The sequence below is a fragment of the Solea solea genome, chromosome 15 (genome assembly GCF_958295425.1).
Source record: "Solea solea chromosome 15, fSolSol10.1, whole genome shotgun sequence".
NCBI classification, from domain to species: domain Eukaryota; kingdom Metazoa; phylum Chordata; class Actinopteri; order Pleuronectiformes; family Soleidae; genus Solea; species Solea solea.
In genome coordinates this window covers 11,702,314-11,718,838 of record NC_081148.1, presented here as the reverse complement: position 1 = coordinate 11,718,838, position 16,525 = coordinate 11,702,314, and the positions used below count along the sequence as shown (strand labels likewise).

The 16,525-nt window shown below is 39.8% G+C and overlaps 1 protein-coding gene across 1 annotated transcript in view; it reads left to right on the top strand.

Annotated features, from left to right (window-relative positions):
• The first annotated feature begins 375 nt into the window (after positions 1-375).
• LOC131473551 (cilia- and flagella-associated protein 46) overlaps positions 376-16,525 on the top strand; it is a 37,738-nt gene continuing 21,588 nt past the window's right edge. The window contains exons 1-20 of the mRNA XM_058650824.1: positions 376-676; positions 757-878; positions 2,502-2,636; positions 2,881-2,945; positions 4,077-4,241; positions 4,649-4,772; positions 5,611-5,705; positions 6,497-6,655; positions 6,844-6,943; positions 7,338-7,436; positions 7,765-7,955; positions 8,313-8,538; positions 8,840-8,948; positions 9,850-9,979; positions 10,535-10,683; positions 10,856-10,962; positions 12,317-12,429; positions 12,925-13,137; positions 13,769-13,964; positions 15,064-15,213. Coding sequence (XP_058506807.1) covers positions 628-676; positions 757-878; positions 2,502-2,636; positions 2,881-2,945; positions 4,077-4,241; positions 4,649-4,772; positions 5,611-5,705; positions 6,497-6,655; positions 6,844-6,943; positions 7,338-7,436; positions 7,765-7,955; positions 8,313-8,538; positions 8,840-8,948; positions 9,850-9,979; positions 10,535-10,683; positions 10,856-10,962; positions 12,317-12,429; positions 12,925-13,137; positions 13,769-13,964; positions 15,064-15,213 — 2,697 coding nt within the window. The 5' untranslated portion in view covers positions 376-627. The remainder of the gene's footprint in view (positions 677-756; positions 879-2,501; positions 2,637-2,880; positions 2,946-4,076; positions 4,242-4,648; positions 4,773-5,610; positions 5,706-6,496; positions 6,656-6,843; positions 6,944-7,337; positions 7,437-7,764; positions 7,956-8,312; positions 8,539-8,839; positions 8,949-9,849; positions 9,980-10,534; positions 10,684-10,855; positions 10,963-12,316; positions 12,430-12,924; positions 13,138-13,768; positions 13,965-15,063; positions 15,214-16,525) is intronic.

Below are 16,525 nucleotides of genomic sequence, written 5' to 3'. Positions count from 1 at the left end.
GTCCAGGGTGTACACCGCCTATGGCCCTATGTCAGTGGAGATCGGCACAGCACCCCCCACGACCATAAAGCGGTAGAAGATAAATGGATGTAAGGTAAGATAAGATAAGTCCAATGACAGAAATGTGCAATACCAGCAGCACAGATAGTAAAATAACATTAATAAATTCATATAAATAAATGACAATTAAATCATTGTTCAATTCTATATAGCAATCAGCTATTTTGACAAACTCATTCTTATTGTGACATTTGCGTTCAACCATTTTGTCCTGTTCGTCTACCGTAGTTGGGATCTCTTGGCTGCCTGGTAACCATGGTGACACTCCCTACCTACAAACCACAGAGTGTTACCAACACTGATGCAGGGACAGTCCAGTTGTAGCACTTCTGTTGACACAAGTTTAGCGTGTCGTTTAACAAATCACTATTTAAACGGCGTATTTAAACAAACAGGTGTTTCGTTTTCCTGCTTCTCTGACAGCTTCGCATTTTTATTGACTTTGCGAATGTAACACGGATTTACTGAGTAGCGCGAACATTAGCGAGCCCTCATTAGTTTTACGTTAATTTAAGCTAGTACTTAAAACTAATACTCACGTGTTAGCGTGTTATTTTCCCAGCAAACATGGAGACGGATATTCAGCATTACCTCACCAAGGCGACGACGCAACAGGGTTCGTCATGTCGTCATTTATAGTTGGGTACTTTAAGCTGTTTACAACTGTGTAACGAACACTGTGTGTTTCCTGCACAGACGGTGACGCTATGCAGTCAGCTTACCGGTTAATGAAGGACGCGACCACAGCTGGAGGCAGCGGACGGACGCCACGCATCTCACCTGCATTACACGTCATTTGTGCCGAAGCAGCTCTACAGGTGAGACCTTCAGGCTGAAACTGCTGGTGTGGCTGAGGACACTGTTGGACATAAACACCCTTTTAATTAGGCTGATAAAGGTCACAGTTAGGTCACAATAAGTGGATCCTCGTGAATGTTCTATATTGTAATCAGGGCCGGCTCTACCTAATTTTGTGCCCTAGGCGAGATTGCTCTCCGGTGCCCCCCCCCCCCCCCCCCCCCCCGTGTGTGTTGGGGGGGGGGGGGGGGGGGGGGGGGGCGCTCCCGAGGGCTTGGACGGCCTTTTCATGTCGTTAATAACAAAAGCTTCACCTGTCTGTGACCTGACCTCTGATCCCTGCTCTGACCCTGAGGTCACCCGTCATGTGATTCAGCGGCACCACATTTTAGGAACATTATTGTTTATTCATTTGTTAATATTTATTATTTTCAAGAGAGATTGTTTTAAAAAAATTTTTTTTTCTTTTGCCTCGCGGCGCCCCTCCAGCAGATGGCGCTCTAGGCGACCGCCTATATCGCCTATGCCAAGAGCCGGCCCTGATTGTAATAATTGTAAATGTAGAAAATTGTCAATATTCTACATGACTGGCTCGCCAACATACAGTACTAGTCAAAAAGAAGTGCCACAAGGGGTCAATCATTCCTGGAGCATTTAATAATTGCAATAAAAATATGCACCTTTAGTTTTTGTAACATGTTTTAGTTATGTAAATGATTTTATGTTATGTTAATAGCACAAGTGTGATGATTATGATTAGAAGCATTAGTTCATCGGGATCCGCTGTATCTAAACACTTTCAGAAAATGGAGTTGTTATGAGGGTCATTTAGATTTGAGTGTCAACATTAGACACTGATGCTTAAACTCACAGCTGTGAGAAGGGTTTTTATTTTGTGAGTTTATAAGTCCCTGATCTGATGCAGAATGAAATAAATATTTAAAGAAAGACAGATTTGCATCTCAGAGAAACACATGGAGTAAATGCCATGGTGACTAAAGGATATGTAAGCATCTCCTCCTTTGGATGTTTCTGGATTATAGTATTATAGTATTGAAAATACTGGCACGTAGAAAGGATTCACTTGGTTTGACTAAATAAAGCAGGAACGTTTTCGGGGCTGTTGTTTATGAACTCTCAAACTTTGCTGGTGATGTAGTGACATTCAAATGTAACCTCTGCAGAACTCTGTTTCCAGCCACTTAACTGCATGTGTCATCATGTCACGGTTTGAATCCAGTAACTTAAGTGAGCTCCCAGCAGGAAATAAAAATGAAGATTCGGAACTTTCCTTGGGCGGAAAAAAATTTATTTGAGAAATGGAACACTTAACGTAACATAACGTGATTTGTTCTCCCGTCTTTATGTCTTACAGCCAGTTTTCATGGTAAAAATGCACTTTGCTCTTGAGTCTTAAAGTCAGGCTTAAGTGAATACTAATACTACTGAATATTCTTACATTTTCCAACACATTTGAATGAAAATATAATAATAATCAATATACAATTACTGTTACAGGAACTGCCTAGTGTGATTTTGTCTGATAGTGATCGTTAACGTTTCATGCAGATATCTCATACCGCCAAGTGGTGTTCAGGAGAAATATTTATTTTGTGCATCCCTCTTTGTTTTTGTTTTTTTAGCTGGGTTTTTTGGAGATAAGCACCACGAGTCTAAAGATGTACTTTGAAGATAATCCACCAGCTGATCAATTCTTGTGTCGCGCCTACCTCTGCCAAGGCCAGCTGAAATCTCGGTCAGCATCTGGGAACAATGTGGTGAGCACAGTAAACTGGACTCATCTCCTCATTGGGGTTGAGTTTCTTTATGTGTGTGTGCACAATTGCTGTTGAGATACACTGTTCTTGTTGGTACTAAAATTAATCAGATATCTGAGCGTCATTAACAAACTGTAGTTTTTTTTTCGCAAAGTGATTCTGCCTTAAAAGGTATGTTTCCCTTTGTCTTTTCATACTTTGTGCAAGTTTTTGTGGCCTTCACTGAATATTCTGTCTATTCTAGGAAGACTTTGAGGAGGCTGCGGAATATTTCCTGAAAGCGATTGAAATTTCAAAGCATGAGTCAAGGTATGCAACCTCTCAGAAGTATGCATCGCTTTATGTCACAGGCTTGAACCATGAACCACCATGTGATACACACCATCGACACAGGTTATCACCTCTGATATTGTTTGCCAGTTGCACTTTAAAAAGTAAAAGTAATGAAAATGAAATGTTTATAGCAGTGAGTTTGAAAGGTCATTGTTTGAAATATTACACAATTCCTTATGCGTTATGCTGACCTTTTATTAAGAAGTGGATGACATTCAGGATGTGATAAATGTAAAGATACCTTGTTTGAAACATCTATAAAGTAGGGTAAAAGAGGCGATGAATATTGATTTAATAACAGGAAATAACACTCTTGCCTTTGCAGCAAGAACACCCGGGTTTGAGCCCTGGTTGGAAAGGCCCTGGTTCTTTTCTTTCTGTATGGAGTTTGCATGTTCTCTCCAGGTTCCTCCCACAGTCCAAAAACATGCAATATGGGGATTAGGTAAATTGGACACTCTAAATTGACCGTAGGTGTGAGAGTGAATGGTTGTTTGTCTCTATATGTGGCCTTGTGATGGACTGGCGAAGGGTGTCCAGGGTGGCGACACCGCCTATCGCGTCAGCTGAGATTGGCACAACACCCCCCGTGACCCTCCTGTGGAGGATAAAGTGGTAGAAAATGGATGGATAATAGGAAATAAAGACAATTTCTCATGTTGCTTGCACTGAAAAGTCTGTTTGAAGATACTGGCTTAGCCCATGCAAGCAATCGCCGCTGGATCCCTGTGCTAATGAACTCATAACCTGTCAATACAAGAGCAATCAAAATGAACACCAAAGGGAATACATATCTAACGTATCCCAGACTAATGCACAACACATTCTCTGTTGAATAAGTTAGCAGCACTCAAACAGCGTGTTTGCAATTTTCTCTTCTTCCCTGATTAATACATTTCACTTATTTCACATGGAAGAGGTCGTACATGGTGCACTCCTGTGGCTCATTAGACCACGGTTAATGCATAAACATGTGCTATTCACTTTACTTTTCCATACAGAATAGACTTTTGGTCTGACTCTGAGTTATCCTAAGACATTATATGGCATATAAATAATTCAACATTCTGTGTTTGTCTCTTACGCATATGGTTCTGTGTCCTACAGATGCCACTTCATGGTGTTCAATGCCTCAGTGCTATATTTCCAGACAGTTCGCCCTCTTCTGCAGCCGGGGCGGTACCGCCACCTGGTTCGCTCGCTCAGACAGGTGGTGCAAAGTCTGGAAGAGGTTGCAGACCAAGACCACAGCTGGAGGGCGGAACTCATGATGCAAGTGACCCTGCAATGCTCTCATATTTCCCTTTAATTATAAAGTCAGATCCTGATTCTCTCTGGCCTCATGCTGTGTTCATAGAGAGGACGTGCAGTTCATTTATGACAACAGCTTCATCAATTAATTGGCTGAGGTTTGCATCTATAGGGGTAAAAATGTTTCAATGCAATGTGTTGTATCAGGTTTTGGCCTGACATCTCCAGGCCAGATGTTAGCTTTGTCTTTTTTATCAGAGGATATAATTAATGAATGTACTGTATAATCAGTCAGTGATGCAGCCATGCAGTGTATATGATTTGGTACAATACATGTACACGACTAAAACTGAAAAATATTGTATATTTGTATTGTAATCGTAATTGTAAATAAGGTCTATACTTAAAAATTGTGCTCTACGTTTCAGGCTCCTGATTAAATGTGTTGTTGACTCGGGGAAAATGGAGGATGCTGCAGCCCTTGCCAAAGTTACTGAAGAATTTATCAAGACACACACCCCCCATCTTTATTCAAGACTCTTTGCGTTACTGGTAAATTACATTTCATGTCACTAACAAAAAATAAAGTAAACTTTTCTGGACATTTGGAAGAACCTTACTTAATCTTGGTGACATATTTGTCAAGTGGTCCCTCGCTGTTGCAAGATTTTGGTTTTAAATGTGCAAAAGTCCCCACTTGAAAGGGTCAGGAAGTCTTAACTGGATTTCACTCCTCGATCACACTTTTTTTTACCTGTTTTTTTTTTTTTTTTGAAAGTTTGATACAGTTTTAAATTGGTCAGGTGATAAGCCTTTAAACATACATTCAAACATCACTTTTAGTACAGCAACCAGACTTAAATACTTGACTTTTAAATGACCAAAAATGCATCATTTGTTTTTTTTGTAAGGCAACTCCTTCAAATCCATCACACTGTGTTTAACTGACCACATTTTAGTTATATTTAACAACCATAACTTCAAACACCCCTTAACCAGCTCACTATTGTGACTTAACATGGCAAACTACGAGCAACATGAACAAAACCCAGTTACACTGCAGAAAACAGGCAAAAGCTCACCGGTTGCTTCTTCCTTGTTTGAACAAGCTTTACTTAGTTTTGGATCCTCAGTCCATGTCAGCTCTCAGTTACTTCTCAACTGTTTGCTGCTGTGAGTGTGTGTGTGTCACTCTCAGCTGGTGCACTCAGACTGGAAGGGGTGTGGCCTACAGTTCACCTCAACATTATTTTAAACATGTTTAAAATAAGAAACATGTCCACAAATCTGTTATCTCTGAACTATCAATTGGATCTCATGTGGAGTATAAGATACCTCCTGTTGGATTAATTAAGTCTGTTGTCTACGTTTTCCACTCTCCTCCTCTTAGGTACAACACAGTCTGACAGACGGTGATGTCATCAGTGAAATAATCAAGCAGGAAACCAGCTTAGCCGTAATTTACAAAATACAGGAGTTTAAAAAGTAAGCAAAGTGTTTATTTGCCTTTCTTGATTTATATTCTTTTTTTTCTTTGTTTTTGCTCCGACTGCAGCATTCTTTTTCAGATTTCATTATTTTCATGCTGTCATGATCAAAGCCAATTTCATCTCGCTGCAGCGAAGATAAACAAATTCCACTGTAGCTGTGGTTGTCCAAGAGAATAATATCTTTATCTGATTAAATTAAGTTCGCTTCTTCAGAAACAATGGAAGTAAAGACTGTTTGATACGCATTCCTCATTAATTGTTTGCATACAGTGCTGTCAGACAAGTTGACTCATCACCCTTTTTATTTTATAGTATATATTCATATATTTATTTTATAGTACATTTTGTACCGGTGACCTTAAAACAGCATCTTTGTTTATGTAATGTTTTGTTAAGCTTCAGGTCTTTTCCATATTGCTATACAGTATTTATGATCTTCATGCATTGAGTGTCAGTGGTCAATGACTGGTTCTCCGTTGACCATGTGGCATCTTACATTGAGCACTTTTATTTGGCTCCCTAGGTGCATAAACTTGTAAAAGCTCAAGCTCCTAGCCCTTTTCTCCAGGAATATATCCCACATGTCAGAGCGTTTTATGGCTTTTCAGCTGAGCTATAAACCTTGACAGCATGACTCGGCCTGACCCGGCCATTGTCAGCGTCATAGGTTATTTTTGCCTAAAGTTTGTACTGTTTGGTATGACTAAATGAGTGTGCGCAAATGAACGTATGATAAACCCATTCTCTTGGGTGCACAATGAAGACATTTTGTCTTGTTGTTTGTAGCAGAATGGAAGAAATAAATGAGGCTACACTGATGAAAAAAGAGGACTGTGCCAAGCTTGAGGAGATATTCCATCTCTTGGTGGATTGTACCAAAGCATCCACTGTGTCAGTGAACCATAGCCACTTGCACAGCCCAGTCCCCATCCAGCCAGCTGACAGGTCTGTGACCCACAGTGTTCTGATCACATCACCTACCCAACAGCATACTCTTGTTGCTTCCTCTCCTCTTCCTAAAACTCCCAACGCTATTAACCCACATATGGATATCCAAGGGCCAGTGCATAAGTGGGATTATGTCACTGAAGAGTTGTGAGTTGTATAAATTATGTTTTATCTGGGATTTGCAGAGTCGCCTTCCTCCTGGAGTTAGCTCTGCTGGCCTTGCAAGTGAAGCATCAGAAAGTGGCAGTCGACTGTTTGACAGAGCTGAAGTTGGCGGGAGAGGCTGTGAGTGTCCGATATTCATTTTAAACCTCAGGCATTCCTCAGTGCTAAAACTGTATGTACTATGAAAAAAAATTCAAATCTGTGCTTAGAATTTGAAATCCCTCTTAAGACTGAGCTTGACAATTGATTGGATTAATTAGTCAAGCTTGTGCCCAAGGTTGCTGGATTTTCTTTCATTTCCCTTACAATGTATAATTTATTTTACAGCAGATTGTGGAGGTTTTTCAGTAATTGGTCCTTTTTTGGTCAAATGAAGTGACATTGAATTGTTATTATCATTATTATTATTATTATTAATATTTATAATTAGGAAAATCATATGCACAAGTTTCAGCACAAAACATGTGGCTTACTGTGTAATGCTCAAATCCTGTTTCTTTTCCCTCTCTTCTAGTGCATTGGCCAACGCATTATCATGAAATGTATCAACAGTGAAATCAACCTCCTGAAGAAAGAGGCCAAGATGAATGACTATTCTAAAGCCAGCGTGGAGGTGCTCGATCACACATGAATAATCAGCCATGTGTTTCTGGACCCTAATGGCAGAGGATTGATTAATTGTTCAATAATATTTTGTCATCACAGTCCTTGTCTGAAAGTGGTAAATCCAGATATGCCGCATCACTAGATTATGTGTTTCAGCTTTCAGGAGCTATTGACCCATAGATGCAATTCATCAATCAGTTTCAGGAGTGACTTTTAAGGGATCCCCTGAATAGATTTATATAGTTTTTATTTTTGTTTTTTTTTATTTTAAACCATGTTCTCCTAAACTGCCCCAAGTGTGAGTTGGCACTTACTCTGTAGTTGTTCTTGCACAGGCCCGGCTGAAGGAGATAGGTAAACTGGATCAGTGGTTGCAGTGTGCAGTGAGCGAGGGGGACCCTCGGGCAGTGCAGGCAGTGTGTGCCATGCAGTGGAGACTCTGCCTGCCTCTTTTGCAGCACAACCTCAGGAAGCACATCAAGACACCTCTGCTCAGAGTCAGCCAAGGACTGGAAGACATCCAGAGGTTTCCATCTATTTTAGATTCATGTCTTTAGGCCCTTTGATGCTTTCAGTGTTTTAGTGTGTTTGCACTTCACTGTTGATTAGGTTGTCAAGGTTGCACTGGCACAGGTTGGTCATACTGTGGCTCAAATTATAGTTGAAATATTTTTCTGCTGTTCATGTATAAGTATTGTTTACAGTGATTCCTGTCAAGCTGTAAGAAAAGAACATACGTGCATGTTTAGTATTTGAATACAGATAAATGCTATTTTGATTTATTACAAGCAACAAACTTTTTTCTTCCACCGTTTCCTTTTTTTTAATAGATATAATTAGGGTCTATATATTAGTTTATACTGTGTGCGTGTGCCTTTTTCAGTGTGATGCGGGAGATGCGCTGTCAAATCCACTCAGAGATAGCTGTGATTGAAGAGGAGGAGGGGCGCCTCGAGGCTTCTTTGACTCACACACAGAAAGCCATCCGGCTGGATAACGGGACACAACGTGAACGGCTGTCGTCAGCGCTGCGCCTCCTGCAGCTCAGAGGGACCCTCTACCAAACACCCTCCAGGACCGAGGATAAAGCCGCTATGCTTTTGCAGCAGGTTGTCATCCTTTTTACATCACACAATCTACTATTAACACAAAGTAAGTGCTGAAAGCGGCACTTGACTTATCTACAATTGCAGACGCACAGCTACAGGCAAAGAAAAAAAAATATCTGTCAAATAATTCCAACCATTAACTTTCATTCAGTCTACAGCTTTAATAAGGCATGAATTCAAGTAATTTATTTGTCTGATAAGTGAACTGGATATTGGATTATCCTGTGCTTGGAGCTATAGATATCACTGTGAGTTCACTGCATGCCAAGCAGCTTCTGACAACCCCCTCTCTCCTTCTCAGTCCAGGGACATACACCCTCAAGAAAAGAGAGACATCCGTCCCATCCTGGTTGCTGTTGGTCTCCTTTTGGGCCCCGATGATTTTCAGATGGTGCTGGATGGAGACAAAAGTACACATTTATCTTCCTTGCTTTCACAAAGACATCATGACATTCTGTTAACACATTTGCAGTTTGAAACATACTGAACATCTGTACTTACTGAGCATTTCCCCCCCTTTTTATTTGCCTCAACAATCAAACATTTTGTGAAACTTAATATGCCCCTTCATACCTTTTGTTCCTGCTGCAACAAAAAAAAAGCTGCCATATTCAGCTCAGCTGCCTCCAGAATGCAACTCTGACCCAAAAGGCACAGAAATAGAAAAATACCAACACTTTTTGTGGGCTGATACATATCAGCTGGCAGCACATAAGACCTACAGATCAGGATGTTATAAACTATCGAGTAATTTAATTTTAAATTTTTAATTTTTCCCCTGAGACTAGAGGAATTCATTTATTGGAACATCTACTGCTGCCACAGTTGTGTATTGTTTAAATCAATGAGGTGTGTGTATTAGAGTGTGTGTAGTTAAACGTGCACACAAGCCTTTTCCTTGTTTAAATCTTGCCAGTCAATGTCACAGATATGTGTTTAAAACCCACTTAGTCTATAAAAGAATGTCCCCAGCGCTGTAGATGGACCTGGATAAAAAAGATGGAATAGTATTGTCTCTGTCTTTTACAGTTTAGTCATTCATGTCTAATCTGCTTGTCAGTGCCCATGTTTCAAAGAGCTGGAAATGAGCCATTTACTATGTAGTTGCATTTCCATGTACCTACATGGAAACAGCTTACTCAGGATTATGTAACTGCCTTTTGCACTCACCACACATATGAGTGCACATTTTGTTCATGTTTTATGAATTATAAACAAACATTCAGTCCTAAGAATAAGTGCATCAGGATGACTTGACCTTTTGTTGTGCATACTATCCCAGTAGTATTAATAAAGTTGTTCAATACTTAGATCCTGCAGACATTTTTGGATCTGGACCACTGGCTCAGCTCTCTGCGAAGGCTCATCATCACACTACATCCTTACGGAGTGTGGATGGACACCTTGTCAGACAAGATAGTGACACTGACACCACAGAGAAGTATGCACTGTTAAATGTATTAATTGAAACTATGGACAAAATTCACATCTAAGTAAAAGCCTTTTTTTCCCCCAGTCTCCTCAGTAAATATGAATTTAGAGGTCAGGCTTACTAGAAACACAGTTGGAAAATTGCCTGTGTAACCAGCCTTTTATGACTTGTTGAATTTATTACTCCGCGCTTATGCTGAACATTAGATAGTAATGAATGTTTGATCTATTGGTCCTCTCTGCAGTTTAAGTTGTTGTGCGACCATAGTGTTCTCTCACATCTCCTTATTCGGAGCACATAACCGAGTTCCTCCTGCCTGCCTGTATCATTACAGTTAAGTGTTCCCATCACAAATCACAGGCTTAATGTTTAGGAGAGAGTAGAGTCATCAGGACTTGAAAATTCTCTGTAGTAAAAGTTTAGTAATCAGAGCCGTGCAAACCAACCATCTCAAAGTTTATGTGGCATGCTGCTGTGCCCTTGCACTGACCCCCATGTTTTAAACAGCAATTATCTGTTTTTCTGTCTCTGTTGTATTTTTTAATCATCATTATTACTCGTAAGGATGAAGTTGTGGGCAACTTTGGTGAAGACAGCCAGAAAATATGAAGTTTGGGATGCGTGCCGAGCCGCCTGTCGATTCTGTTTGCTTTACGATGATGGGAGATGGAAGATTTCCAAGGCTGGTGGAAAGAGCATTCCTAAGACTGGTGGTAATATATCAGAAGTATTTTTTTTTGTTTGGGGCAAAGGGTATTTGGAATTATGTAATATTACAGAAGTAGTGTTGATCTAGAATTGCCGTGTGATCTAGTAAGGAAAACTATTGTGTTAATATTAATGGTTATAAGAGGATCTCTGTATAATTTTGTCTTCTCTCTCCAGATTGCAGATGCTCAGAGGACGAGAGCTGTCCAGAATGTCTTTGTAATCAAAGCTCTGCAAGGGACTGTATGCGCCTTTTAGCTGAAATCTACTTCATCAGTGCTGAGGTGAGTCCTGACTTAGTTTTGCCAACGTAAACATGAGTTGGAGAGAGATAACTGATGTATCTGCAGGGTGCACTTTGTTAGATTGCTGAGGAGGTGGACGTATACAATCTGTCACAGTTAAATTGTGCCTAATGTACTGCACAGAGCCAGAATATTAAAGTCAACGTGCCATAAAATTGATTTCATAAACAATCTGATGATAAATTAAAAAGGAGGAGTGAGTCCGCTCATAAAGTGCTGAATATTTCAGGGACATTGAGACATATTTCTCTGGATTTGATCATGAAAGCAAGTGAAACTCAAGTCGCAGCCAGTTGTGATGTCACCCACGACAATCTGAACTCCGTTTTGAAGCCACCTTTGAAGAGATTGGCGATTTAAATTTTAATGTGCCATATACTGTAAACAAACATTTACAGTAACACTAAATACATTATTTAGCAAGTGCAGTGGAAAGACAACAAGACAAATTCTTATTTCCTTCTTGTTTGGATGTAGATGCTGGTTGCAGGGAAATATATCAGGCTGAACAAATACTGGATGTGGACTCAAAACAGTCTCAGTTTGAACAGAAAAACACCTTTAAGTGGTGAACAAAACTGGTTTCCAAGAAGCACAAGGCAACTAGTAACTTATCTTACATACAGGAAAGGACACTCACTGGTCAGCAGACAAGACGAACTGGCGACAGGCAGAGGAAACATGCAGGCTAAATACACAGGTGGAAGGATAATGATGAACAGGTGAAACACATCAGAGCTGGGCAGGTCATCACAGAGGAGGGAAACTGAACAGGAAGCAGCCACTGAAACGAGAGGCAATGGTAATTATTTCAAAATAAAACAGGAAACGGAACAAGACTACTCAGGATGTTACAGAATAGTCATCACCACCAATATTTTGTGAACCACCTGGAATTACATAACTGTTATATTTGATTTTAACAAACGTGAGGTAGATTTGTTGGTCGATTGGTTCAAGCCTTCAGCTCCATGTGTTTATTAAGTTGATGGAGATGATAGAGCGTGACAGCACTGTGAGGTAATTGCACCTTCCTACAGCAAATTCTTGACCTTTTCAACTCGGACACTCAATGTAGCTTCTATGCTATATCTCTTTCTTTGTACTTCATAGTTCATTCATTGTTTCTTTGTAAGTCATCAAATCAAAAGAAACCTAATTCACAATGTGATGATGACGACATGTTTGTCTTGAGTAGTCTGCCACACTTTGATCTGCTGTATCTGAGCTTTAAAGGCCGTAGACAAGCTGTCATCCATATAGTGGGACGTCTTCTCATCTTCTAATGAAGCTGTCACAATCTTTCCCTGTATGCTTATACTCCGTCTTACAGGCCACAGTCCAAAAGCTGTTAAACGAAGGGGTGCAGCTGAACAGCCCTCCAGTCCCTCCTCAGGAGCCAGGGCTTCATGTGTCTGTCGAAGACCCACACTGGGTTACTTACAGGTGAAAACACAAAATCAACACAGCAGTGTGCTGTGTATTTTTGATTAATTAATGAGAATCCCTGCATTATTACCAAACATCACATATTTAATACATTATTTATTATTTCCCTAATTTAAGATTAAACGTGTTCACATTGTGCTCAAATATGTATTCATCTTTTAAATTGTATTGCATTGTATTTTGGTTAGACCCTCTCTTTCTCTGTCTTTGGTTAAACTCTCAGAGTCAGTGATAATACATTCTCTTGTGTCCTTCTCATCAAACTGTATATCTGACACTATTTAATTACATGAATAAGGCTTCAACCATTAGCAATTGTCTCTAGAACATCAAGCTTCAGCTTCGCCTTATGAGTTATGATGGACATTATATGTGCAAATGCTCTCCCTGGACTGCATTATTCATGCTATTATTTAATGCAGACAGCATATGAAAAAGTATTATTGCGCTTTGACACTCACTCTTCCTTCCTCTCTGGTGTTCTTCACCCAGAGACTGGGTCCAGGATCTGTCCACCTACGCCACCTCCAACTTCCTGCGGGCAGCAGAGCTGGGATCAGAGATCGGGGAGCCATGGTTGGTTGCAAATGCAGCCATTTACTTGTGGAACTACAGCAGCCACTTACTGGCGGCAGGGGAATACAAACGTCTGCTTGCCCCCTTCCAGAGTCTGGTGGAGATGCTTCGAAAGCTAGAGTGCCCTGGGTATGCTGGGTCTCTAAATTATTATCATTCTGCCAATCACGGCGTTTGGCTGCTCTTTAAAATGTCAAGCCCCTCCTTTCACAGTGAATGCAATTTAGTTTGCAGTTGCTGTTGACTCATTCATCAGTATTCTGAAAACGGAACCAGAATATCACTTGGCGTGGCATAAAATCTCATTCACAGACTGATGACTGTTCATATTTTAAATTACTCAGTGGGTTTTGAAAGTGTTTCATCAGCCCAGCAGTCACTTTCTCGGCCCTCGGTGGATTGCTATGTATATAAAGTCAGGTTCCATTTATAAATGGTTACTTTTTCCGCTAATAACAGAAATATGTGCACTGTCTGGTACACAGAAAATCATTTAAATCACGGTCAAACTTGACAAAATGCTTTCAAATGTATTCTTTATGGCACAGAAGCAAAAATAGAAAATGCGTGGCAGTTCCAGCTCTATGAATAAAAACAGCTCCATTTAGTGAAATTTAAATGTAAAAACAAAAGTGACAATGGAAATGAGCATTTTCCAATGTTTCTCTGTTGTAAGGGCTTCTTCTATCAAGGACATTTGAAATATAAATACACGGCTGTTTGGCCTTCAAGCTCGACTACTTTGTGTTGCATTTCTTAGGAATCGTGGCCTGGATATGCTTCTGTGTAATGCTGTTGCGCGGGGGTTGATCGAGCCTGTGTGTGGACCAAATATAGTAGAGCCAATCTTGCCAGCTGATAAGAGCAAGAACAGAACTGAGAAGGCGGTGGAGAAGACTGGTCATGGCGTCTTCTTAAACCCTGCTGCTCTGCAGGATGTCAAAAGGGCGTTAGAGGTATGTCGGTGTGCGGAAGTGAGAGCAAGCTCAGCACTAAATGTTTCAATTCATACATTTAATGTGTCTCAGCGTGCTTGAAATACTTGTTTGTTAAATGTATTCACGTCTACTGTAAGTGCAGACATTGTTGCCATACATTTGTGTACAATTGTCTGCCCAGCCTTACACACAACCCTCTGCATACAAATCTCCTTTGTTTGCCACGTGCTGTATAATTAAACTCCACCACTAATTCCCAAAACAAATGAACGGTCATTGAATTTGCACAAGGATTAAAATACGTCCTCCAAACAGAGGACGGCACTACATATAAGGCAAAAGCAACTTTCTGATAAGACATGAGTTACAATTATACAATGACTGATTTTGTCCTAAAGGATAAGAAATCAACTTCAAGTCTTGAAGGGAGGCGTCATAATATTTCTCACAGGGTTTGGAAAATTACACAACTCAGTAACCAGGGTTTCTTGGGCCCTCCTAATCTTTGTGTGTGTAATCTTTTAATGCAGTTTGTGAAATATTTGCAGGACGTGATCAGAATAATCTCTGTTCACTTTTAAATATGTGTTTACTTGTGTCAACTCTAAAAACTAAAAAAAATAAAGGTACTGGAAATAAAGAAAATCCTGTATCGCTTATGAAATCCCAGTTGAAACCATGAATGCTTGCTTTAAACCTTAAACCTTTCAAATGTTCCAACAGCTTATTGATCTGATCAGGCAAGATGTTTTCCTGAACTCTTGAATGTGTTGAGCTGTTACACTTTAATGTAACTAAATGTTATCTTATCTGACCCTTGTGTGGGGGATAAAATGATAGAACATGGATGGATGGATACAGTATCTGTTGTGTCTGCATGTGACAGATTGAGGTTCTCTAGCTACCTGAAGTCAACCTAGTTAGTCTCCCACAGTCTTACTTACAGGCTTAATGTGCAGCATTTGATGAACACTTTGACTGATCTAACCATTTTTATGATCATTTAAAATTATGCATAATTCCCCAACAATATTAATGTCACCTTTTACTTATCAGGCTGTTACTACCTTGCCAAGTACTTCAATCTGATTCTTGTTTTCTATACTATCTCCCCTAGCTGTGTGACTATGCCCTTCACATATCCAACTGCAACATCCCAGGAGAGAGCGTTCCTATTGCAGCAAAGAAGCAGGTGGTGGCCACATGGGTGCAGATCAAGATGCTTTTGCAGCAGCAGATTGGCTCAAAGATTGACATTAAAGATGAGGTACCTGTTCTCAGAATCAACTTTGGCTGATTTTAGGCTTTCAGTGAAGATTTTGTTAACGAAGTGGCTGAAAACGTTTCAGAACAGGTTACTTCGATAACTATAGAACTAGGCCCTGTTTGTAAAACAGCAGGATTAAATAAATAAAATACAGAATACAACTAGTGCATACAAATAAAAATGTTCCACACACAACATGTGCTTGTTTTTACACAGTGTACAACTAAACATCACTGAAAGACTGAATGTTTCATTTAGTTTAGAATATGTAATTTCTCATCCTGCACAATGTCTGTGCTAGAAAGAGACTTTAAAAATAAACACACAAACTACAATACAGAAATAATCAAATGCTTAATTTGCTACTTTATAACAAAGATGGCAGAAGTGTATTAAAACAGTACTGGAAGCATTTACCTACATAAAATAGGATTTAAATAACAACAGAAACACAACAAAATGCTCTGGCGTAACAAATTCTGCAAGGATGATAAAGAAGTATTTTGAACTTACTGTCATCATTTCATATGCAGTTAATTTCTCTTTTAAAAGTTTAAGGGCCTGGCATTCCCTAATGTCCACAGTAAATGTCTGCATGGAAGTATTTTTATTACACTACAAAAAAGGGGGCTAAATCCTTGCTGAAAAAAACCATATAGCTCAGTGTCACAACAGAATCATGTAACATTCATAATATATCCGGTATTATAGTCACAGTTCTTGTATAATGCGCTTATGATGTTGTAGGCCTATGGTGTCTGACATCTTACTAATCTTTTTTGATGTTGTAGGTGTTACTTCTGCCATATTCACATTCCAGCATTGTAGCCACTGGCCTGTGTCACATCCCCTTATTGTGCTGCTCTGCACTGAGAGAAAGCACTTATGCAATTCGTCAGTTAAATGTACCATTTGATTAGTTGCCATAATCCAATGACCATTTGTCAAGCTAGAATTTCCTGCCCTACATTAGTTCCTTCAGCTTGATGAGCTTTGAGTCAAAATGTAATGAGGTTTTGTTGTTTGCTATGCAGATTAAGAAACGCAGTGAGTTAATATAAATGGGGCTTATCTCTATTTGCAATCAATAAATCATCAACTCATTTTCTACACAATGGCAAGTCATACATTATCAACGAGGCCAGACCTACAATATTTGGGACACATATCACACTGCAGGCCCATGAATAATTTATAAGCGAGTAGCAATATACATATGCAATCTCTTTAATTAAACTTAAGGGACTGTATAAGTATACTTAGCAGCGTATTGTACTGCGCTGAGATGACTTTGCATCGTTCTCTCCCTAAT